This window comes from Harpia harpyja, chromosome W (genome assembly GCF_026419915.1).
Source record: "Harpia harpyja isolate bHarHar1 chromosome W, bHarHar1 primary haplotype, whole genome shotgun sequence".
Taxonomy (NCBI): Eukaryota; Metazoa; Chordata; class Aves; order Accipitriformes; family Accipitridae; genus Harpia; species Harpia harpyja.
In genome coordinates, this window is record NC_068968.1 from 12,583,379 (window position 1) to 12,609,500 (window position 26,122).

Genomic DNA, 26,122 nt, shown 5'->3' on the forward strand with positions numbered 1-26,122 from the left:
TGGATCCAGCTGCCCCTAGGCTCTTCTCTGAGAAGGAGTCTAGAAAGCAAGGGGGTCTGTTCTGAACCTTGTGACTCAACGGGAGGGCTCTCCTTATTCCCCGAATTGATGTATAGGGTTACCACAGGTTACACGGTTCACTGAGGTAGTTCCATGCCAATTCCTGTTGAGAGAAACCACGCCACCTACTGTTATGCCTCCCAAGTTCAGGCTGCTTCTGCCATGAATAAAATGTTTAACTGATCGTGCGGTGTCGTTTCACCTTAATTTAGCCCGAGGGATTTCCGAATTCAACACAACTCCCTGGTCTGTTCAGCCCAGGTCGTGACAGATGATCATTGTAGGTCCCTTCCAACTGAACTATTCTAGTCTATTCTATATCTGGGAACAGCTTTAGCAGTGATCCCTATTTAGTGTTTCATCATTTACAAGTGCTGAAATGACTGACACTCCGCATGTGTTTTTAGATCAGATCTTTGCATCATGAACCAGTGGGCAAACACATTTAGTTGTATCACACTACACAAGCCATAGAGCGTATTAATGGGACCAATTTAGCAAGGGGTTGTGTATACAGCCTTGTTACTTAAACTGGGATTTTGATCTGTTGAAGGTCTAACATGCTGCAACTTGACAGTGACTTGCTCTTGTCAGAGATATCCTATCTCGTTAGCATCTAACTAGGGTTGTTTTTCTTTTCCATCACTTCTTTTTGTCATAACATCTGTATAAATTTTGCTGTCTCCATGACAATACTTTAGATACACTGGGCCTTTCCCCACATTTCACTACAGGCATAGAAATGCCCCCTGGGAACATCTGAGACACTCTCTTTTACTTCCTTTCTGCTTGTTTGAAGACATAAGTGAGCATAGCTCAGTTTTCAACAAAAATTAAAATGACCAAACATATGTTTTTCTAAATTATATTTCTGCAGCTGGCAAAGAGGAAACTTTGAGTATCATTGATATTGAGTCACATGGAAATGAACTAGGTCACTCCCCAGCTAAAGAAACATATCTACCTCCTCATGTAGAACTAGTTTATAATCTTCATAGTGGTTTTACCTGCAATCAAAACAAGGAAAAAATAAGAAAATAAGAAAACAAGAAAGCAAAAAAGGCTTAGTTCTGTTTCATTTAGCCTCTTACATGTATTTCTAGTGTTTGTATAAGCCTTCTTGCTCTTTTTAAGGTATATACCTCTGACAATTAGAAACTCAATACCTCTATTTTATTACCTGAGTTATTTTATAGCCAGCGTTCCAGTTGCTTTCTCTCTGTGTTCAAAAACTTAAAAGCTTAAAATTGCCTCTGTGAAGTCTGATGATGCCAAGTCCATCAGGATCTCATTAAAACAAACAAACAAATCCAAGAGTTTACTTAGAAGTGATGCTTTCCATTAGAAAAAGAAATTATGAGTTTAGTGTCTTCTGCTTATTCATTGAATTATACAGGTATTCCTACTTTCTTAACTTCAATTTTATAACACATCTGGTTGTTTTTTTCTTCTCTTTTTGCAGGATGCAGATCTTTGAAACGTCTTTAAGATAAGGATTACATCTTTCTTTTTTAGCTTGTCTAAGTTACCAAATGCCACAATCATTCCAGAGCATTCTTTATGTCCTCCCTGCAGTCTGTAATAATAAAGTGATCTCTCTGTCTCAGAGGACCTGGTAGCCCTTCTGCCTTTGTCTCCTAACTAGTCCTCTTTCATTCATTTAGGCTTCCCTTTACAAGGACCACTCTTCAGTGGTGCTGAGTGAAGTATGACCTTGTCAGACCAGCCCCATGCATTTACTATATAAAATATCTAGGGTGCCAAGAACTCCAGATCTATTTCAATACAAAGTACAGCAGCATCTCCAGTACATATATTTATATGCTTAAATTAATACAATACATCATACATACTTTTACTATTGAGATAGAAAGCCAGAAACTAAATATTCACAGATAGTTGGTCCATTTTTTGAGTTGGGTCTTTAAATAGGAACCCAGTGTTCTGTGTGAAATAAATATACACATCATTTGCAAAATCTGTTAGGAGTACAAAATGTTAACTCTGTTACATCTTGTTCAGCTAAGCATACATGACATTTTCAAAACTGTTAATAATTATAAAAAACTTCTTGGAATAATAAATATAGTACTTATATTACTTCTTAACTGTACACTCATAACAGCAGAGTACAGCAGCACTGTATGAAGAGAGAAATCAGAGAATAGCCACTAAACCAATACAGAGTTGTAAAAATGTGAGTGTGGTAGCTTTCCGGTAACTTTCCAAGAACATGTTTTATAGGACACAGCACAGGATAAACTTCTATTCTAATATTATCATAAAATGTTTTATCCTTTGAGCTGCTGAGCACATAGCACCTGTCTTTGCCTTCACAGACTGGAGGCTGTCCAGCAGCCTGGAGAACTCAGGTTCACAAGGAGATGGCTGAGTCCTGGTGGCCAGACTCAAAACAGCTCAGTCCAAGATTACCTACAACTTCACTTTCTCAGTAAATACATCGTATTTCTTTACCCTCAAATTTTATTAACCCAACTTTTGACTTTTCATCCACCTACTCTGTTCTGTAGTGTCTTGCAGAATTCTCCCTGCTGCCCTTTACAGCAGAAAAGCCTCTAATTTAACAAACCAAGTGCCTTCACTTGCCCAGACTCATTATAGAGTTGCCAATTTACCATTCCTCAGCAAGACTTCTTGAGCATCTGGTTTGGAAAGCATCTCAGTTTTATGAGTTTGCGGTCACTCTTATTTGCTCTGATGCTCTCCAAGAGGATGAAGTTAGGCTTCATGTAATAATGCAGGGAAATGGTATGGATGTGATTTAATATAGACGTGGTGGAGACTGGTCTTTAATTTAATGTTTTATCACAAGCTGAAAACCCAAATAACAGAGAAGAGTCAGATAGATACTTTTTTTTCCACAACATTGCAAGAAAAAGGTAGATAGACAGATTAGGAAGGAGGAAAAAAGAAAATTAGTGTCCCAAAGTCCAGGGGACAGGCAATGTCTCTACAGGACTTCTGGGCCTCTATTCAAAGCAAAATAAGGAAGCTAATCCTTCAAAAATGGGAAATAACTTGGTTATGAGAGCAAATTTCTATAAAGCATTTTCAAAGCTATTAAAAAACAAAAGCAAGGCTGTTACTGTCTGTTCCCAAAATGGTGCCAATGTAAACAGTGTGAAAATAACTTATGTTTGGAAAGCAAGGTGCTTCACAATGAAGGTTGTTATTTCACTTTTAATTTGTCCCTTGGGGCCTCTTTATAAGTGTCTTAGACCCAGCTGCATTATGTTCTGCAGTAGGGAGGACTATCATCTAATCCTTTTGCTTGGGTCACTTGGCACTGCCTCCTTATCTCAGTAATAGTTTTGTTTGCAATTCCTCTGACTGATCACTTACAGTTTTAGATGAGTTCTTTACTACTCTAACATGAATTATCCATGGGTGCTTGTGAATTAGCTTAGTGTGACTATGTGACCAGGCATAGTCTCAAGGCTTCACTGTAATGAAATATTCTCCACTTTCTAGGAAGAATGCAAGAAAAGGGATTTACATTACAAATTATTCCTAAATAGCATTGCCATTCTGGGGACCTCTAAAGTAAAATAAAATCCCTTCTAAAACAAAATCTGATCAGACCTGGGAATTTCAAAATCATCCTTGCTAGCTAAGTTAAAATGAACAGATAAACAGCAAAATTACATCATTTTCTGAATGAAATGACTCATTGCTTTATGTGTAATTACAGCAAGACTTGCAAATGCTACATGCTGATGATGATTAAATGTATTGGTCTGAGCAGACAGTAGAACAAAATGTCAATGCAGTTCATGCTATTTCACTTGAAGAAGTGCTGAATATTCCCTTACTGACTGAAACATAGCAAAACATGAACATTTCTTGTGCCAGAGGAAAAGCTTCTGTGACCATAACAAATTCCAGTCCTTTCAAAGCCTTGCAGAGTTGCACTTCACTATCTTACAAGATGTTAGCATTTCTTCTTAATTTGTTTCCCATTTCTCATTGTAAGTGGTTGAACTAAAACAGTAACTTCAGTAAATGAAAGTATTTAGTTCTGGGAGTGACAGCACTTTCATGCACACCATATTTAACGGTACTCTTGCTTATACTGTGAAATACTTAGCATTTTCAGATTTTTTGAGACCTATGGTTAGAAATGTTCATATATATTTAGTCAGATAATAAGTCAAACTCTAAAGTATGTTGTTTTTTGATAACTAGAAAATTGTGTATAAGTGTCTACCATCCCAGATAAAGGAAAATAAACTTCTGTACCCACCCCACTGTCTGCTTTTACATCAATTGGATAAGTATAAAAATGTTAGTGTTCAATATCTATTGCATTTCTTGGTGACCTTGGACTGCTTTATTCTTCTAACGTATGTGTTTCACCTTAAAATATTTTTATTCATTTGGCTTGTTTATTTCTAAAGACTACTACAAACTTCCAGGCTTTGGTAAATTACAGTTCATGCTAAAAGCTATCTGGTTCCATTTTTCCAGCTGTTTTAAAATGTCCATTTAAATGCCTATAAACATTGTTTGTTTTTCCATTTTTCTTTCCAGTAATTCTTTCAAACTCTTGTTACTGTGTTTGAAATACAAGTAATCAGAGAGAGAATGGCTAAGTCTGGCCTTTTCAAAGGATCTAAAGCTGAGGTGTTCTTTGTTGTTTACAAGGTCTCTCTCTCCTTGGCTCTCCTGTTTGTCTGAATTTCCTATTCTCTTCTCCAGTCCTCCCTCACTTAGCATTTCTTCCTTCTCATTGCAGTTCATCATGCACTCAGGTTTGCCAGACAGATCTTGAGCCACGTACAGCTTGTTGTCATGATGGTACATGCCAGGGCTGTAATGCTTTGTCTCATAGCAGTTGTCTTCCTCTTCCTGGCATGAGCTTCCCTTGGCACTCTCGCCATCCAAATTAAATGAGATTCCCTTCCCTTGGCTTTTCTGGGAAAGATCAAAGGGTTCTTCCTGTTCCAAGCTTCTCAAGACATTTGTCTGGGACAGAGAAATTCTTCTTCTAAAACCTTGTAGTGGTTTGAGGGGGGAGAAAAGGAACAATTTATATATAGCAAATTTTACTATGTGATATGTGGTTAAAAAACATGAGATGGCCTTCTATTTAATATTTTACCTTTGTCTTCCACCCAGCTATCACCAACTACTTTACTGTTTACATCTCATGGCATCTCCTTTGAGATGCTGTTAAAAGAAGTACTATCATATCCACTTCACAGCCAGGTCAGGACACACAAAACTTTGTGCTGTACATGCCAGACACTTGATGAGAGAGCTAGGAATAAAAGTGAAGTGTCCTGGCCTCTTGTAAACTATTTTTGCCAGTGAACCTACCTACTTCCTCCTTCCTATTTTTTTTTAAAGGAACACTTTGATCTAAACCATCACATGCCATAATCAAAGTCCCCATTTTTGTACATCTTTTTCCAGAGGAATGGAAGAGATTAAAAACATGTTAACGTATTTGTTCTATGGACCCTCTGGTTCAAAGTTACTACTTTAAAAATGAAAACACAATCATGTCTCATCAGTCTATGACCTCTGCTCTCCTTGATTTTTCCTCTCTCATCTAGTACCACTGAAAAGCTATATGCACTAGATAGTGCTTCAGCTTGAAAAAATCATTATAATCAAATGATGATTTTGAGTTGTGCAGTATAAATCTGAGTGTGGTCCTGGATCTAGTTTGTCTTAATATTTGTCAGAGCGTCTCCTTTCTGTTCCTCTTGCTGGAAACCCAGACGTTACTCAGGAGGTATCTGTGGACTTAAATGTGCTCTGACCATCAGGATGCACAGAAGATTCAGACACTGCAGGTATAGTCCATCTTAATTAAAAGAAAGATGACAGTACTGGAGTAAGGATTTCACCCAATAGCAAAAATCTATGAAAGCCACTATTTTACTTCGTAGTTTGGGGTTGGTTTTTTTCCTCAGTAATTGAATCCAGTTTCTGCAGGATTTATGCAGCCTCACTAGATACAGCTGCTACTTTGCAACAGGTTGTATTTGTTAAAATGGTTCATGAGCAGGTGGCAGCCTTCACAAACTGTCTTATGTCTGATAAGCCTCAAGGGCTGAAGAATCTCTGTACACTGAAAAGCACTTAGGCTGTCTTCAATTACAAGTAATTGTCTAACTAGCATGATGCTGTAGGAGATTTACAGGGAAAAAAGAGCCATTTATATTATTATCTGTTAGGATCTTTGTAAATTTTATCCCAAATGTCATTAGAGTATATGTTTTCCATATGTGCTAGGCTGCCTTAAAGCCTGAATTTGAGGAACACCAAGAAATCTTACCCATGAAGGAGTTATTTATCCAGAAAGTCTTAATAAACAAAATATCTTGGATACTCAAAATCTCAAAACAATCCCCCCAATTCCCCCACTTCTTTAGATAGCACTGGCATGTGTGCACACATGAGGGTGATTTTAGGAAGTGTATGTGGTGGGTGGGAGGTAGGAAATGCTTTGCAGGATACCCTGAGTGGTCAAAAATCCCATATACTTTGAGATGAGGGAGGAGTGTCTCCTCCTGTCCACATGCTTCTTTGTAAACTGGGTCTGAGCTTATGGCCTTTATCTAACATCAGCTATGTCAATACATCACAGAATAAACATATCTTAAGCAGAAAGGCTCTTGGATGTAGAGCCATTTGGGCTTCCATTCCCATTCCAGACTAGAATCGAATAAGCAGTGAACAAGACCCGTGAAATCTTCTAGATTTTTTGCTTGTCAGCTTTGAATGTATTTACAATTTATCCCCATGTTTAAAACCATGGGGATGTACCTCAAACATGAGAGAAAAACTAAAAACTCCTAACCAGATGTGTCTGGGGAAAAATGTCTGCTTGTTCATGGCTGCTAGGTTGTGGTCTGTCAGCATCTGGGAATCAACCCCCCCAACCTGTAAAATTTATTAAAAAATAATGGAACTACATCCTCAGTCAGGAAGATCAATGCAATTTCAGCCATGTCCTCCAATCATTCTCCTGGCCAACTACACATGCCACAGTCTCACTAAGGCTGAGCCTCCACCAGCTCACTCCCGTTTGTGTCTCAGGGGTACCCACATGCTGGGAGAAGCTCTGCGGTGATGTGGATATTGCACCTTCCCCACAGTAATGGGCAGCCCTGGGCTTAAGTACAATAATGTTTGGTATGGCTTGATAAATCCTCTGCTCTAACACTACTGACTATATTTTCCCTAACACCTGGCAACAGCAACTTAGTGTGCTAAAATTATTTCCTTTGTGCTCACAAGTACTGTCTCATTTTGTCTCCATCTACTACTCTGTCTCGGTCTGTACCTCTGTGTCATCAGATATCTAGTCTGAAAGGTCTCTGAGACAAGGGTCACTACCTTGGGGATCTCTGAATTATAGCACTGGAGTAATATAGATAGTTAATAACAACCGCCCAGGCTTATGGGATTCAATCTCTTCCAATCTCTATAGACAGATAGGAGCAGCCTCACATTCACAAGCCCTGGTCCTCACGGGGGACTTCAACCACCCCAATATCTGCTGGAGGGACAACATGGCAGGGCATAAGCAATCCAGGAGGTTCCTGGAATGCGTTGATGACAACTTCCTTCTCCAAGTGATAGAGGAGCCAATGAGGAGAGGTGCTATGCTGGACCTTGTTCTCACCAACAAGGAGGGGCTGGTGGGGAATGTGAAGCTCAAGGGCAGCCTTGGCTGCAGTGACCATGAAATGGTGGAGTTCAAGATCCTTAGGGCAGTGAGGAGGGCGCACAGCAAGCTCGCTACCTTGGACTTCAGGAGAGCAGACTTTGGCCTCTTCAGGGATCTGCTTGGTAGAGTACCATGGGATACAGCCCTAGAGGGAAGAGGGGCCCAAGAAAGCTGGTTAATATTCAAGGATCACCTCCTCCAAGCTCAGGAGCGATGCATCCCAACAAAGAGGAAGTCAGGCAAAAATGCCTGCATGGATGAACTAGGAGCTCCTGGACAAACTCAAACACGAAAAGGAAGCCTACAGAGGGTGGAAGCAAGGACAGGTAGCCTGGGAGGAATACAGATAAATTGTCTGAGCAGCCAGGGATCAGGTTAGGAAAGCCAAAGCCCTGATTGATAGAATTGAATCTGGCCAGGGTCGTCAAGGGCAACAAGAAAAGCTTCTATAGGTATGTCGGTGATAAAAGGGAGACTAGGGAAAATGTGGGCCCTCTCCGGAAGGAAACGGGAGACCTGGTTACCTGGGACATGGAGAAGGCTGAGGTACTCAATGACATTTTTGCCTCAGTCTTCATCGTCAAGTGCTCCAGCCACACCGCCCAAGACGCAGAAGGCAAAGGCAGGGACTGGGAGAATGAAGAACCGCCCACGGTAGGAGAAGGTCAGATTTGAGACCATCTAAGAAACCTAAAGGTGCACAAGTCCATGGGACCTGATGAGATGCATCCGCGGGTCCTGAGGGAACTGGCGGATGAAGTGGCTAAGCCACTATCCATCATATTTGGGAAGTCGTGGCAGTCCGGGGAAGTTCCCACTGACTGGAAAAGGGGAAACATAACCCCCATTTTTAAAAAGGGAAAAAAGGAAGACCTGGGGAACTACATGCCAGTCAGTCTCACCTCTGTGCCCAGCAACATCATGGAGCGGATCATCCTGGAAACTATGCTAGGGCACATGGAAAATAAGAAGGTGATTGGTGACAGCCAACGTGGCTTCTCTAAGGGCAAATTGTGCCTGACGCAGTTGGTGGCCTTCTACGACGGGGTTATAGCATTAGTGGACAAGGTAAGAGCGACAGACGTCATCTACCTGGACTTGTGCAAAGCATTTGACACTGTCCCCGCATGACATCCTTGTCTCTAAACTGGAGAGACATGGATTTGATGGATGGACCACTCGGTGGATAAGGAATTGGCTGGATGGTTGCACTCAAAGAGCTGTGGTCAACGGCTCAATGTCCGAGTGGAGACCAGTGATGAGTGGCATTCCTCAGGGTTGGTATTGGGACCGGCGCTGTTTAACATCTTTCTTTGTTGGCGACATGGACAGTGGGATTGAGTGCACCCTCAGCAAGTTTGCTGATGACACCAAGCTGTGTGGTGCGGTCGACATGCTGGAGGGAAGGGATGCCATCCAGAGGGACCTTGACAGGCTTGAGAGGTGGGCCCGTGCCAACCTCATGAAGTTCAACAAGGCCAAGTGCAAGGTCCTGCACCTGGGTGGGGCAATCCTAAGCACAGATACAGGCTGGGCAATGAGTGGATTGAGAGCAGCCCAGAGGAGAAGGACTTGGGGGTGTTGGTTGATGAGAAGCTCAACATGACCTGGCAATGTGTGCTTGCAGCCCAGAAAGCCAACCGTAACCTGGGCTGCATCAAAAGAAGCATGACCAGCAGGTCAAGGGAGGTGATTCTCCCCCTCTACTCCACTCTCATGAGACCCCACCTGGAGTACTGCATTCAGCTCTGGGGCCCCCAACATAAGAAGGCCATGGACCTGTTGGAGCAGGTCCAGAGGAGGGCCACAAAGATGATGAGAGGGATGGAGCACCTCTCCTCTGAAGACAGGCTGAGAGAGTTGGGGTTGTTTAGCCTGGAGAAGAGAAGGCTCTGGGGAGACCTTATAGCAGCCTTCCAGTACTTAAAGGGGGCCTACAGGAAAGATGGGGAGGGACTCTTTATCAGGGAGTGTAGTGATAGGACGAGGGGTAATGGTTTTAAACTGAAAGAGGGTAGATTTAGATTAGATATTAGGAAAAAATTCTTTACTGTGAGAGTGGTGAGACACTGGGACAGGTTGCCCAGAGAGGTTGTGGCTGCCCCCTCCCTGGAAGTGTTCAAGGCCAGGTTGGATGGGGCTTTGAGCAACCTGGTCTAGTGGAAGATGTCCCTGCCCATGGCAGGGGTGTTGGAACTAGATGACCTTTAAGGTCCCTTCCAACCCTAACCATTCTATGATTCTGTGGTACGAGATCGTAGATCTGTGGTACAAAGCCCATTTGGATTTACTGATATGCACCTTCAAACATCTCAGAGAATAACTGAAAAATATTACCTTGAGAATGAAATCCTCTTTCCATGATGCTGTGTTTGACTTTCATGTGCCTGGTTAGGTTCCCCTTCAAGGTGAATTTGCTGGGACAGTAGAGGCATTTGAAAGGCTTACTGTCTGAGTGCAAGTGCATGTGTCCCATTAAATTGTGCATTCTGTTAAATTCCTTTCCACACAGCTGTCAAAAACAGTAAAAATGAAAATTATTTGTTTGTAGGGGTGCTCCCAAGGAGAACATTTTAAAAGGAAATAGAACCTACCCTTCTCAACTTGAACCCTGGCAGCTTCTGGCTGCAATTTGTTTTTCAAAGATACAGACAAAAAACCCACAGACAAGAATATGTGGTTAAGTTTGATCTATCTAGGGCCTTCTGCACTGCTGCCATTTTTTTTTAATTTGGTGACTAGGAAGAGACACACAGTCAAGGATTCCCCAAAATCAGGGAATGTCGTTGTAAGGAGGGGAGAGGCTTAAGTACATAACCTGAAAGGCTCTTAACTTGAATGAAATTCAAAGTATAACTTTCTGCCCTGGTGAACCATTTCATTTGTAGTTTATAAATCTAACCTTTAATCAAAAACAATGCCAGGCAGAGACGGAGATACAAGATAAAACCAATGAAGGATTTCTGTGAAACAGTCAAGCAGAATATTACTTCTCCTTAAGTGGAAATGAAATGGCTGCACATTTTGCTTAAAGCTAGAAAAAGAAATTCTTTTTTTTCTTGTTTTTCTTGCTCCCCCATTTTTCTCTGATCCTCTTATCTTCTGTTTACCAGCTTCTGTGTTTCAGTGTCTCTGGTGAGTAAGCTGGAACTTAAACAATCATGGAGCTGCAAGAATGACTCAGCTTTCCCTGAAGCGTGTTCCTGACAGCTTGAGCCATTGATCTTGCAGGTTTCCATTTGATGAAACAATAAGGGGTTTTTTTCATTGTTGTTGTTTATCTAAATGGGTCCTTTTGTACTCTGGTCCCTTATAAATCAAATACATTCTCCCATCCAAAGAAGAGCAATGAAGCTGGTGAGGGGCCTGGAGCACAAGTCTTATGAGGAGCGGCTGAGGGAACTGGGGTTGTTTAGTCTGGAGAAAAGGAGGCTGAGGGGAGACCTTATCACTCTCTACAACTGCCTGAAAGGAGGTTACAGCGAGGTGGGTGTCTGTCTCTTTCCCCAAGTAACAAGCAATAGGATGAGAGGAAACGGCCTCAAGTTGCACCAAGGGAGGTTTAGATAGGATATTAGGAAAAATTTCTTTACTGAAAGGGTTGTCAAGCATTGGAACAGGCTGCCCAGGGAAGTGGTTGAGTCACCATCCCTGGAGGTATTTAAAAGACATGTAGATGTGGCACTTAGGGACATGGTTTAGTGGTGGACTTGGCAGTGTTAGGTTAATGGTTGGATTCGATGATCTTAAAGGTCTTTTCCAACCTAAATGATTCTATGATTCAAGACATGAGAGTTTGGCATCACTATTACAAGCTTCTAGTCTTACTTGTCTTCTGGTCTTTCCCTATCATGATTTATAATTTTATTCACATTCAAGTGGCTATTTCCATCCACTGCAAACTTCTGTGTTTGCTTTCTAACTAAGCTCTTCTTTTGGAATGTTTTTAGAGAAATACTTTTACCATCAGAATTTTTTTTACAATCTTTATTACTATATGAGACAGAATCACCATTACTGAGTAACTGAAACTTATATCAAGCAGTGTACTCATCTGGAAGAAAATTATTAAAAAGCAATTACTGAGATTCTACCAAATTTTTGATCCAATCTGATTTCTGATTTAATTTATTTTGGTAGTACAGAAGGTCTGCTACAGTACTTTTTGATTCAAATTAACAAAGCCATCACCTGGAATATCTGGATGAAATGTAGGTAGTGGAATGATCCTCGGTGAAGTAGTACTATATCCTTTGCTTTTTAAACCATCTCTTCAGGGAAAATGGAAGCAGTTCATTAATATAAAAATTTGCAGTGGTATTGTTTTTAAATAAAAACTAGAGCTGAGTTAATGTTGCAAAAAGGAAAAGTCTGGAAATATTCACTTGCTTTTAAAAAAATATTTACTTCAGCTGCATTAGTTCTCTTCTGTGATTTGATCTCTGATTTTACTAAAATGAACATTCTAGCAAATTAATTTATCAGCAAAATAAAAAAAAAGAAAAAAATAATCACTGAAAATGAGTTATTAATTTGTAAAAGTAAGGTATCAGATTCCAAGGGCCATCCATCCACTTAGGAAAGAGGACTGTCTCTCTTTTGCATTCAAAGAAAGCTAATCTGCTGGATGACATATTCAGTGAAATGAATGCACCAAAAAACATTCTGAAAGTGCTGGGAGGAAACAAAGAGAAGAAGCACTGATAAGCACAGAAAATTCACAAGGAAGAATGCCAGCTGATTATATCTTGACAGCTGCTGGAACGATCTATGATGTGTCAATATTTTTCTGGCTACAAGAATGCCAATAATACCTCTCTAATACATCTTAGCAGAAGGCTTCTGGTTTTCTGCTTGGCTGATCTGTGTTCTCACCAGCTTTTGCTTTCTGATAGCTAGGTCTTTATTTCTCTATCTAAACTGGTAATCAAGGAAAATCAGGTTTAACAGGTGAATGGCTAGAGTACTTCATGCAAATCTATATCTTTATAAGGTATTGAGTAGTAAAATGGGTCTGGTAGGAGCATTTTTTTTCTGTGAAGGCAACATTTATTTCTCTTCATAATGAAAAGAGAGAGGACTTCCTAGAGGATCCTTACAGCATAAAAGTTTTGTGTCTCTGAATGAAGGGGGTAGGTTTTCCATTTCCCAAAGTCATGCACAGTCTTAGGGATGTGTAATATGTTCCTGTCCTGAAATCTCCTCTGGGGATATGAGGAAAAGGTACCAGAGTAGGGAGGTGTGGCAGGAAAATGAAAGAAATGCAGATATGAAAATTGTTTTTCAGAACCATGGTTCTGTGTGGCATGGTATCTGGGTAAGATGTCCCCTTCAAAAGGCACAAGATGAGTTTCAGATTAATGTCCGTGATTCAGAGGGTGAAGGGAGCAGGTTTCAGGCTCACGTGCTGAAAGACAGCAACTCAGAGCTACCTGGGGTTCATAGCTAGTGCTTAAACAACAGCCTGAATCTGCAGACCAAACTAGGAAGGTGTACAAGATTTTCTTCCTCTGTGACAGGACAGGGGTGTGAGCACTGATGAGCAGAGTGTGAAAGATGACCCAGAGCCAGTTGCATGGGAGGAAGCTCCAGCAGAAGTCACCACAGAGCATCTTAGCACTCAGGGAGATGCAAAGCTCATGCAAGAAATCTTGGGATAGCAGGAACGACATGGTTTACTTGTGGACCTTTTGTTAGGCTCTCTAGTTTAGACAAAATAAAATTCAAGCCCTGAAGAGAAAGACTTCAGCTGCAAGTCTGCTGAACACACTTTGATGCACTGGCTGGTGAAATGGACTTCAGTACAGTTTGCTAGAAAAGCTGAATTAGGTTAACACTAGATTTTGTCTTCCTAAGCCCCTGCATGAAGTATCGCCCTTCTAGATTTGTCAGTCTGTTTTGTTTCTTCCCAAAGTACTTATCTCTAACATTTTCTTTGGTTTTGACTCCTAATCTAAACCCGTGATTTTAGATGGGGAAAAGTGGAGTTCAAAACATCTGCTGCAAAGTGCATTTTTCTAGGCTGGAGAAAACTTCATTGCATTCTGTATTACAGGTCTGAAACATTATTGACTTCAGCACTAAAAGCAACTGTAAATTTCATAGGAGCTTCCCCTGCAAATCAGAATTAGCATTATTGCACCAGTTGGTGCAACTCCTTCAGAACTCCAGTGTTTTTGTTTAAAACAGAAATAAACAAGGAAGCATGGGCTCAGGCCTTTAAAAGCTAGAGAAGTTCACTCCAGAGATAAATCAGAGATCCAGGCTGCAGCTGGATGAGGAAACAGAAGGGACAACTGCTACACCCTCACTTCAGATCGTCTATGCTTAGCTGTGATTAGACACATAGGAAGGCCTCATGGGTTTTTTTGCTGTGAGAAAAAGGTAAAGAAAACCACTGCATGTGGTGAAGTAGAAAGGGTACTGCTGTGCTCTTTCCCCTGCATTCTTCTTCTTTTTTCTTTTTTTTTCTTCATAAGAAGGGTGTTCCTTTCCTCAAAGGAGAGGGAGAAAGACTGTAAACTGTACAAAAGGACCGTGAGAAAACAGGAAGCTTTGAAAAGTACAAGAGAAAGCAAGATGAAATCTATTTGCAGGCAGTTCCTGGGGGACATGTGAGCCATTGTTAAGCAGGCTGTTCATACAGCTATATCCTTCCTTCTGCTGAGGAGGAGCTTGGTGCCAAAAGGCTGCTATCTGGTCATTGCCTTAACCCTCTGAATACCAGCCAGAAATACTTGCTCAAATCTTGCAAGGGCTCTGCCAGAGAGGCAAGGGATGTTCGTAATGCCAAAGAGCAATTCCTGATTCTCCCTTTGCTTATAGTTAGGATCTCCACTCTGTTCAGGGGCATTGATGTTGATTCATACCCCTTCAGCCATAGGAGAAACTGGTTCACTGTGCTTACTTGTTTCTTTCCTCCTAGGAACATTGGGTGGGGACAGAGAAGTAAAAAAAAATAAGAAAAACAGGTGTTCCTGTAGAGCTTTTGTTACTGGCTGGAAAACATACTGTTGGTACTCCAGTTCCTGGCTGTCTTTGCTTTTATTTTTTCAAAAAGTGAAATGTTTCAAAGTTATCAAAGCAAAATGAGGAAGTAAAAAAGATTCATTTTGACATTTTCCTATTAAAATTATCACTGAAAGCCATATTTTCCTATGACGTTTTGAAGTTCTACATTTTTCAAGAGAAAATAATTCCATTTAAAATTTTTCATTGTTGTGGTTTAACCCCAGCCAGCAACTAAGCACCATGCAGCCACTCACTCACTTCCCCCCCACCCAGTGGGATGGGGGAGGGAATCGGAAGGAAAAAGGTAAAACTAGTGGATTGAGATAAGAACAGTTTAATAGGACAGAAAGGAAGAAACTAATAATGATAATAACAATAATAAAATTACAATAATAATAATAAAAGGATTGGAATATACAAAACAAGTGATACACAATGCAATTGCTCACCACTTGCCAACCAATGCCCAGTTAGTTCCCGAGCAGCGATCCCCCCCAGCCCCACTCCCCCCAGCTTATATACTAGATGTGATGTCACATGGTATGGAATACCCCTTTGGCCACTTTGGGTCAGCTGCCCTGGCTGTGTCCCCTCCCAACTTCTTGTGCCCCTCCAGCCTTCTTGCTGGCTGGGCATGAGAAGCTGAGAAATCCTTGACTTTAGACTAAACACTACTGAGCAACAGCTGAAAACATCAGTGTGTTATCAACATTCTTCTCATACTGAACCCAAAACATAACACTATACCAGCTACTAGAAAGAAAATTAACTCTATCCCAGCTAAAACCAGAACATTCATCCAGCTTTGCTTCTCGATGAACGACTCCTTTTAAGAAAATATTTAATTCCATAAAGATGTTGGTTGAAAGAGTTCTAGAAATTGCTTCCAGATCAGTCTTCAGTTACTTAGGCATAAACTGGGTAATATGCTCCACTCCATATTTATAGCCCTCTTAGAGCAGATCAAAGTGGGAATAAAACCTGCAGCCTTTGACTTCACAAGGTATGGCTACAATAATGAACCATATAGGCAGCAAAAGGAACAGATGTAGTGTCTGATACTGAATAAGAATATAAACATTCATAAGGAAGAAATTAGAGATGAGCACAGTCAAGAAAGCTCAAATTCAAAAGTTTATGGGGAGGGGGGAGAAGAGGGGATGGAAAGGGAATGTCAGCCTCCAATGTGCTGGAGGGAGGTAGCAAACTGGAATTCCCAGAGGATCCTAAAAAGGCCAGATGGTCTCAAAGGCCGTTTCGTTAGGATACTGATGTCCTGCCCTGAATTTCAGTCTGGTAATTCCATTTGGCCCATTCAAATCCCTTCTGCAGTTCAGTTTTGCTGTAGCTTTCTTTGAGTCCTTCCCTGGTCTGTTGCATAGCATCACTGTGTGAAGTCATGGCTGCTGCTTTTTCATGGTCCTCTGCAGGGTGCACAAGTTGATCTATGTGTTTAGTCAGTGTTTCAAGCTATTAAGCACTTAGACTTCTGTTTGGATGGCTGTACTAGAGCAAATGTCAGGTATGTTTATTGTCCTCAAACCACAGTGGCATTTAAATGCAAGTAGAAAAAAAAAATTGAGGATGATAGTTACTGATATTGAAGGGGAAGGGAGTAAATCACAGATATTTACCTCCATTATTTTGTGCTACCTAAGCAGAACCCAATCAAGAAAGGAAACTAGACTGTTTATGCTAATTTAAATACAACTGTAGAATGTGTTAGCAAGTCTTGTTTTTCTAATTCTACCATATCACCAGGTGATAACATCACAGAAATATCCAGTGGGTTTATGCCTCTGCCACCAAAGGAGATACACTTACCTTGCATTTAAAGGGTTTAACATCAGAGTGAACAATCATGTGAGCCTTGAGAGTCTGCTTTTGCACAAAGCTCTTGAAGCACAAATGGCATTGATAGGCTCTGATATTGGTGTGGATCAGGACATGTCGCTTCATGTTGGCCAGCAGAGTAAATTCCCGGCCACAAATTCCACATTTGTGCTCTTTCACACCCTGTAAGAAAAGAAAAAAATCAGAAAATTCTGTAGATGGAATATTTTCTAGATAACTTCATCTTCAGTACAGCAATATATTAATTATTCATTCTTCAATAGCAAAGCAGGTAATAAATTATTTTGCTTTTAACATAATTTACTAAAGTAACAGATACTTATGTATTTTTTCTTAGCAAATTCTTACAAGAACTGAGAAGTAGAGAGGGAAAACAAAATGTAAGCTTAATGAAATAATGAGTTTTGTTTCCATCAGTAAGTTTACAAATCAGTGAGACATAGTAGCAGAGCTTCTCTGTTCTACTCTGCTGCTTATGTAAAATATTGGTCAAATGTGTACACTTATTGAGCAAGAATAAAAGCTAACCAGTTAAGAGACTAAAGTAGTGCCTGCCTATGGTAATTGAGTGTCATTGGCTTCTAAAAAAAGACCTGTCCCTCTTTTGAAGAAAGCTATAGAAAATAATCTGAAATAACTGAGAAGTATTCAAGCAATGCCACCAAATAAGGATGTACATGTTACATTCAAGGAAGAGAAAAAACTATTTACTCTTAGTAGGACTTGCACTAACGCTAATGGAGTGACCCCATTTTATCTGGTGTTTACAGAGCATTTCTCGCACCCTGTATGCCAATTTACTAATGCATAATTCAATATTCTTGGTCACACCATGTGGTCTAGCTCCTCAAAAAGTCATTTAGATGCTACGAAAATCAATGAATTTACCACTAAACACTTTCAGAGTTTGAGTATAACTTGCTGAAGGTAATGAGGATTTACTAGTGAAGTGCCAAGAGCAATTACTCCTCCTGCAGGCCCCCATTACAAAGATGACTTGAAACAATCTCTACTTTTGTACCAGTAAGTGGTTTTCATAGTTAATTGCAAAGCTAAAACTGTGAACACCAACAGCAACTCTGCTTATCTGATGTGAGGCTACATTTGGGCAGCTAAGTACTGTTAATTATGTTCACAGCTGCAGCTGTGGACAAAGAAGCAGAAGCTCTCTAAAGGCTCAAGGGCATTGCATTTCCTATGACAAAAAATTATCGAGTATTGAATTAGTAGAATTTTGTTTGGTAAATACAAAGGCCAGGGAATTTCCAGAAAGAGCAGAAATTATAATAGTGTAGTAGGGAAGAACAAGCAAATGTGGAAGTAGAGATGGTTGTTTTTTAAAAGAAAATCTGTCTATTAGACTAAAATGCTGTAGCTTTCCATTTTTCATATAAAAGCCAAAATTCAAGTGTCAAAGGAAAAAAATATGCAAGACTGGAAGCAAATTTTTATAAAATGTGTGGATTTTTTGACTTGTCTTAATAACATTGTTGTAAAGGTGGATAAACTAATTTCAGATATTGTTGAATGGAACACTTATATTTTTCCTATTTTTTAAAGTGATCCTTTTGGATGTGTTCCAAAGCCTGCTCCTAGTCTAACTGACACTGCTGTCATTACTGACAGCAGTGGCAAGACTGCCACTTGATACGAATTGCCTGGGATTATGGTCCTGCTTGTCCACTTTTATTAACTGACATTCTGGATAACTTATGCACAAAGGGGAATTTTTCTTAGGTTGGTTTTTTTCCCTAAATGTCTCATTATAATGATTCTTCAAATTCTGATGAGTAATAATATACTTTCTTTTGCTGCATACATACAGCCTACTGCATATCCACCTACTTCCCAGTTAAGGGAAGCAAAGCAATAGATCTGTTTTTCAGTAGAAAATTTCTGTTAAAATTTCAGGGGGGTTAGACAGCTCTACAAAATTATATTATTTTACAGAAGGTCATTCTGAAGATAAAACCCAGAAACAGAGAGATGTGAATACAATTTTGGGAAGTAATACAGGTGTTTAAATTTAACTCCTGTTTATAGCAAAACATTTTTGCATGTACTTTCTTAAGACTGACAGAGACATCTGGCTTCTAGTATTGCCAGTGCTGCTGGGGCTTTTGCTCTGCATAAAATTCCCCCACTGGCAAAGGGCCAGCATGAGGCTCTATAGACTGATTACCTTCTTTCCAAGGAGGTACATGTATCTAGTAGTCTGTAATCCTTGTGCTACCTTCTGATGTAAGGTGACAGTGCAACTCGTGATGGCTTACCTTGTGAGTTAGGGAGTGTTGTTTGAGATGGTGAGGCTGCACAAACTCCATGCCACATTCAGTGCAGATATACGGACGGATGTCTTTGTGCTTCATCATGTGGTTTTGCAGCTGACTCGGGTACTGGAAGGTCTTATCGCATTCAGTGCAATTGTACTGTATGGGGCCACGGTGGGTTGTTAAGTGTCTTTTCAGCTGGGCCAAGGTTGGGAAGTCCAGACCACACTCCACGCAAATGTTCTCTCGGCCATTCTCGTGCTTAGACTCGTGTGCTTTCAGCTCACTGGGATAGGCAAAACCTCTGCCACAGATCCTGCAGTTGTAAGGCTTGATGTCACTGTGTTGCATCATGTGTCTCTTAAGATGACTGGTTTGAGTGAAAGCCTTGTGGCACACCTGGCACTTATGTGGCCTAGTGCCCTGGTGTGTCAACATATGCGTGTGCAAGTGGCTCAGCTGCTTGAAAAGTTTGCCACATCGGATGCAAGCATGTGGCTTAATGCCACTGTGCCCCAAGATATGGGTGACCAAATTGTACTTGGATGTATAGGACTTCTCACACATGGGACATTGCCAGCGTTTCTGTTCACCCCCCACATCAACATAGTAGCTGTCGTCTATCTGAAGGTTGACATCTACTCTTTCCACTTTCTGTTTATTTTCACCACATCCTCTTACTTCAGCCCTCCTGAAGGGTGGCTCTGGAGGCCTTTTCATTTGAAAGGGGTTCCTGAAATGAAATTTTGGGGGCACAATAAAAGGAAACATTAAGCCAGGATGGACTTTAGGATAATAAGGGTAAGGAGCCTGCATGAATGCTGGGCTACTGGGCCATGCCATCTTAGGCTTCACTGGTTCTTGCTTAATGGGCTTGGCTCCAAAGTGCTCCAGAGTTCTGTAGAACTGAAAACCAAAGTTGCAGAGGTCGATCATCTGAGAACTGTATTTGGGCTGTGCTGGCTGTTGAAACACCATGGGGAGACTGGAAGAGCCTATATCATTGTGATCTTCAGGTCTGTCTGGTGGTGATGAGGAACCCTCAAGAGTGATAGAAGGTGGAATTTTTGTTGGCATGCTCTTGCGTTTCCGAGACCCTCCTTCCAAGGACCCCTGGAAAGTTTCCATGTCTCCAAGAGGAGGATGGCCATAGTGGAAATGTGAGAGGTGTGGTCTGAATTCTTCACCAAATGGAGTCATTCTTTGTGGCTTTGTAACAGGGCTCAGCGGCTGCAGGCAGCAGGAAAAGGGAGAGGCTCGTGTACTGTCCACATTAAAACTCGTTTCTTCATTCTTCATCATATTTAATTTTTTCTGTGTTGCTCAAATTCCTTAAAACAAACAAAAAAACCCCCCAAATATCTTTTTTTCTTCCTGTTCTCCTGGGGTTAACATTTTATTGTCTAGTTTATTAGTTTAGAGGTTGTTGGGTTTTTTAATTAAATGCAACTAAGGATGTCTTAGGCCCATATAAGACAAATGCCTTTTAAAGCAGAATTAAATTGGCTAGTGGAGAACAAAGCAGCTTTGGTCTTCCTGTGGTAGAATTGGTGGTTTAAATCAAGTTTGACCCATACTACTTAGCAGATGAATCTGTATGGCAATGTTTCTGCTTAATTTAATTCAGCCAGGCTATTTGTGGGCAAAATCCTGTCATTGGCTGTGCATGCACAGGCTCTAGAATTGGCAGATTTGGGGGAGGAAAGACCTTTGACCACTCTCTGAATTACTTTCAGTTTTACAGACATAATCTGGGGGGGGGTTGTTTGTTTCTAAACAGGTGGGCAAAAACCCCACTTTAAAACTAAATATAGAACTAATGTCAACAACCCCTCAGGTCTCCAGAGTAATTGGCACCTAAGAATGCTCCAATCCTTTCTATGGTACAGTGTGACAAGGCAGATTAATAATTGTCCTCTGGCAAAATTTTATATTCCACTGATTGTACAGGGAGCTTCTCCTGAATTTGGGGTTCATCTAAAATACTGATTATGAATTTTGGTTCATCTTAAATAAGGCTTCTACCTTTTGCCTTGGCTCTCTAGGGATGCACTTATCTGAAAGTGTGTGTGTGTGTGTGTGTGTGTGTATGTCTGTGTACATGCATCTGTCCAACCAGGTGAAGGTTAGGTTGGAAAACTAGACATATTTTCCCTCTGTTACCTGTAATATGTTGATGCTATTTATAAAACCATTCTTGGAAATATTGGGTGGAGAGCATGAAGGTGGTTAGAGTACTAAAGACACTCCTGTTTTGTTTCAGGAAGATCCATGCTGGACAAATCTGTTTCTAAAGATAGATAAAAGCACGTCTCTCTGACCTAGTTAGGCTGTGGACAAGAGAAGGCATCTTAAAAACCTGCTTGCAAACAGATTACTTCCTTCTAATAGAGTAGATGATTGTGGAATTATCTTTGAGATACTGTGTGAAGCCAAAGGCTCAGTGACAAAACTTTAAGATGGAAACTTTAGACAAAGGGATCAATCAATGCACAAAGAAGGAATGGTAATTGAAGTGAAAATTGTAGGATCTCTAAAATGATGATTGTAAAAACACCTGTGATGATAGGGCAAAAGCCTAAAAAAAAAATTACTTAAAACTGGGATAAGTATCTAATAATTATACTAGGATGTGACTTTCAGTCCCTAGCTCATTGATTGGCAGTAGAGTGTGTGTGTATATATATACACAGACACACACACTATATATACAAATATATATGTGTGTGCATGCATATATATATATAAATATATATATAAGCATGTGTGTGTTCCATCAGAGAGGATTGTTAGGGAGTATGCATTTTGTTATGTTTCCTTGTCACCCTAACTCCCTGGGCAAAATGAGGAACAGTTAGATCTTGAAGACTCTTTGGGTACAAAGGATTGACTTATTAAAAAGGGAGAAGGGGAAGGGAATCCTCTGAATACCAAAAAAGACTTTACTTCTTTCCAAAAGGGAAAAAAAGTTTTTCAAAATTCATCTTGAGCAATGTTAAACTCACACAATTTGAACATAAAATATGCCTGTAGACCAAAATCTCCCCTTCAAAGTATGGACCTGTCCTTCAAATGTCTTTTATCTTGTGTATCTGATTCTTTCCCAGCAAAATGAGTATAAAATGCTTCAGAACGCCCATAGCAATTGAGAACCCAGCTATATTCTTTACTGGCTTTGTTAGATTATTGAAATGCTGCCAAAAATACATAGAAGTGACAGTGAGTTGTGTCTAATTGCTCTCTTGTCTCTTGGCTGCCGGTTCCTCCCTTCTTCCACAGCCTGTTTTATGCAAAATTTCAGTCTATATCTGGAACATGGAGTTATGGCAGAGGCTCTAGAACTGCTTGAAATTACTAGAAACAAATAATTTCCTTGCACTACTGACCTTTGGTTGCTTTCACTGAGCATATAGTTTTATTCCACTGTCCACGGTCACACACATCACAGGACCAAGCCTACAAGGGAAAATGTTTAATCAGTCAGTGACCAGCTCAGTCAGAGAGGTGCTGTATAATCTGACAAAAGAGCACCTAAAAGGGGAGGGAAAGTACAGATTTACAGTCTAAATATGGATCACCTTGCTGCTTTTTTTTCCCTTCAAACTACCAAGCCCCATGATGTAGAAATTCATCAAGGAAAGATTAAATCTAGCCTCTCTTCTCATCTCCTTTCATGTTGGTAGCAAACCCTTGCTAATTTGAATGGAGGCATGATCTTCACATTAATCAGAACTTAATCCATAAAAACGTGAGTCCTGAGGAAACCATAGAAGAGACTGCAGATTTGACCACCATGCGATAAATAGTTAAGGAGCAATCCCTTCTTTAAATAACTTCAGTAGATAACTTTAAAGCTTTTAATATCACAGTTCCCCATTAATTTTGTTCTGACTCTGGAGTAGCTGATCTCATTTTAGTACTCAACAATAAATAAGGGGGGGTGAAGTGAAGGATTTTTGTATTAAATATCTCCTAGGGACCTTTTGTCTTTCCTATATAAGCACTTTAAAACTTCTTTCTTTCTCCAGCACCTAGTTATTTAACATGGAATGCTATCTAGTGCAGTAGTGTGTGATTCTAAACATTTAGTTTAAACCTGAATAGACATTAAAAATTCTGGCTTTTATCAGCAGTATTCCAGCTTTTCAGTTTTGAAAACTTGGTCTGGAAACCTCACTGAGACAGATATTTCCATGCTATGTTGGCACTTAAACATAAAAAAAACCTAAACCTAGCACTCCAGAGCTTATAAAAGAGTTAATTTCTTTGGAACAGACAAGCATCCTCACAGTTTCTTTCTTTATGTAAATAAGTATATTTGGAAATACACTATTTTGAAAAATAGAACCACAAATAATCTCTCTCCCTGCCCTTTTAAAAAAGAAAAGAAAGGCTACAGTGAGTTCAGATAGTTGCTGAGGTATTTCCAAAATAGAATATCTATGCAGTAGCTAATAATGTTGTTGAGTTAACTTCCATGAAAGGGGAAGAGATTTTAACACAGAATCACCATTTACTTTCTCATTTCCACTCATCATATTTCTACAGACAAAGGGTTTTTTAAAAAGTATGTAAATCATGCTATTCACTCTACAAGCATACACATTGTTATAGTCCCCAGTTAATATTCCATACTGATGTCAACAGCAAATTTTCTTTAGACTTCAATAGAACCAAGGTTCTGCTTCCAGTATGAAAGTGCCTTCTATCTATAGAATAAATATCAGCTCAGCAATAAAAATGGGAGGTTATGAAGTTGCTCCAACTTAAACACTGACTACTACTGTTCTGATTTTGCTCGTGGGCAACACAGTGGTAAAAACTGAAATGAGACCAAGACAAGTGAAAATTATATGTACCCTCTGACAAACAGGCTACTTCTTTATTATGAGGTTTCCACTTGTGTTTTCTATTTCAAAAGAAGATGAAACAGAGGAAAGTGTAGGAAGGCTAAAGGTGGCTGAATAGGCTGAACAGCTGCTCTTAGCTGGAAGAGAAATTCCATGTTTAAATGAACATCTATAACTGTAGAAACTGTGCACTCTAAGAGTACATTTCTGCTCTCCTCTTGAGGCCTGAAATACTGGCATCTATAAGGAAAGAATGAAATCTAACAGCTGTTTCTGCATAGGATGTGGTGAGGATCAGTGACAAATGACACACTATTACATTTCTTGAGCTAAAGTTGAACAGTTGGAGAGCTCCAGCCTTATTGAACAACCAGCTGTTTTTTCAGTCACTGACTTCTGTAAACTCTTATTATAGAGGTGGTTATGCTTGTCTTAATAGGTTTGACGGGATCTCCTTCATTCAGTACACCCTTCAGTATAGTTTTTGGTTTTAAATGTATCCAGTCATACAGCTGTTGAACTAAGCACCAAAGTCTTTACTTAGTTTTCATTCAGTCACTATTTATGCAAAACTTGCATCAGTCTCGGGATCTAACCAAAGGGGCTTCACTATGCTGAATTCATAGAATCAGAATCATAGTATCATTTAGGTTGGAAAAGACCTTCAAGATCATCGAGTCCAACCACCATGCCCACTAAATCATGTCCTTAAGTGCCACGTCTTTTAAATACATCCAGGGATGGTGACTCAACCACTTCCCTGGGCAGCCTGTTCCAATGCCTGACAACCCTTTCAGTAAAGAAATTTTACCTAATATACAATGTAAACCTCCCCTGGCACAACTTGAGGCCATTTCCTCTTGTCCTATCACTAGTTACTTGATAGAAGAGACCAGTACCCACCTCACTACAACCCCCCTTCAGGTAGTTGTAGAGAGCGATAATGTCTCCCCTCAGCCTCCTTTTCTCCAGACTAAACAACCCCAGTTCCCTCAGCCGCTCCTCATAAGACTTGTGCTCCAGGCCCCTCACCAACTTGGTTGCCCTTCTCTGGACACGCTCCAGCACCTCAGTGTCTTTCCTGTAGTGAGGAGCCCAAAACCGAACACAGTACTCAAGGTGCGGCCTCACCACTACCGAGTACAGGGGAACAATCACTTCCCTAGTCCTGCTGGCCACACTATTTCTGATGCAGGCCAGGATGCTTTTGGCCTTCTTGGCCACCTGGGCACACTGCTGGCTCATATTCAGCTGTCTGTCAACCAGCACCCCTAGGTCCTTTTCTGCCAGGCAGCTTTCCAGCCACTCTTCCCCAAGCCTGTAGCACTGCATGGGGTTGTTGTGATCCAAGTGCAGGACCCGGCACTTGGCCTTGTTGAACCTCATACAATTGGCCTCAGCCCATCCATCCAGCCTGTCCAGATCCCTCTGTAGACCCTTCCTACCCTCGAGCAGATCAACCCTCCCTCCCAACTTGGTGTCGTCTGCAAACTTGCTGAGGGTGCACTCGATCCCCTCGTCCAGATCACTGATAAAGATATTGAACAGAACTGGCCCCAGTACTGAGCCCTGGGGAACACCACTTGTGACCCGCTGCCAACTGGATTTAACTCCATTCACCACAACTCTCTGGGCTCATCCATCCAGCCAGTTTTTCACCCAGCGAAGAGTACACTTGTCTAAGCCATGACCCGCCAGCTTCTCAAGGAGTATGCCATGAGAGACAGTGTCAAAGGCCTTACTGAAGTCCAGGTAGACAACATCCACAGCCTTTCCCTCATCCACTAGGCGGGTCACCTGGTCATAGAAGGAGATCAGGTTGGTTAAGCAGGACCTGTCTTTCATAAACCCATGCTGACTGGGCCTGATCCCCTGGTTGTCCTGCACATGCCATGTGAGCGCACTCAAGATGAACTGTTCCATAATCTTCCCCGGCACCGAGGTCAGGCTGACAGGCCTGTAGTTCCCTGGATCCTTCCTCTGACCCTTCTTGTAAATGGGCATCACTTTGGCAAGCCTCCAGTCATCTGGGACCTCCCCCGGTGACCAGGATTGCTGATAAATGATGGAGAGTGGCTTGGCAAGCACCTCTGCCAGCTCCCTCAGTACTCTTGGATGGATCCCATCTGGTCCCATAGATTTGTGAGTGTCCAGATGGCGTAGTAGGTCAGTAACTATTTCCTCCCGGATTATGGGGGGTATATTCTGCTCTCCGTCCCTGTCTTCCAGCTCAGGGGGCTGAGTACCCTGAGGAAAACTGGTCTCCCTATTAAAGACTGAGGCAAAGAAGGCATTAAGTACCTCAGCCTTTTCCTCATCTCTGGTGGCAATGTTCCCGTCTGCATCCATTAAAGGATAGATATTCTCCTTGG

The 26,122-nt window shown here is 40.9% G+C and overlaps 1 protein-coding gene across 1 annotated transcript; it reads right to left on the reverse strand.

Moving 5' to 3' along the window:
• Positions 1-837: 837 nt before the first annotated feature.
• LOC128136202 (zinc finger protein 366-like) lies at positions 838-22,337 on the reverse strand. Its single transcript, XM_052775404.1, has 5 exons — positions 22,287-22,337; positions 18,904-20,231; positions 16,601-16,792; positions 10,103-10,277; positions 838-5,075 (listed from the first exon to the last, which is right to left on the reverse strand). Exons 2-5 carry the CDS (start codon positions 20,200-20,202, stop codon positions 4,567-4,569), a joined length of 2,175 nt encoding a protein of 724 aa, XP_052631364.1. The 5' UTR covers positions 20,203-20,231; positions 22,287-22,337; the 3' UTR covers positions 838-4,566.
• Between the last annotated feature and the right edge of the window lie 3,785 nt (positions 22,338-26,122).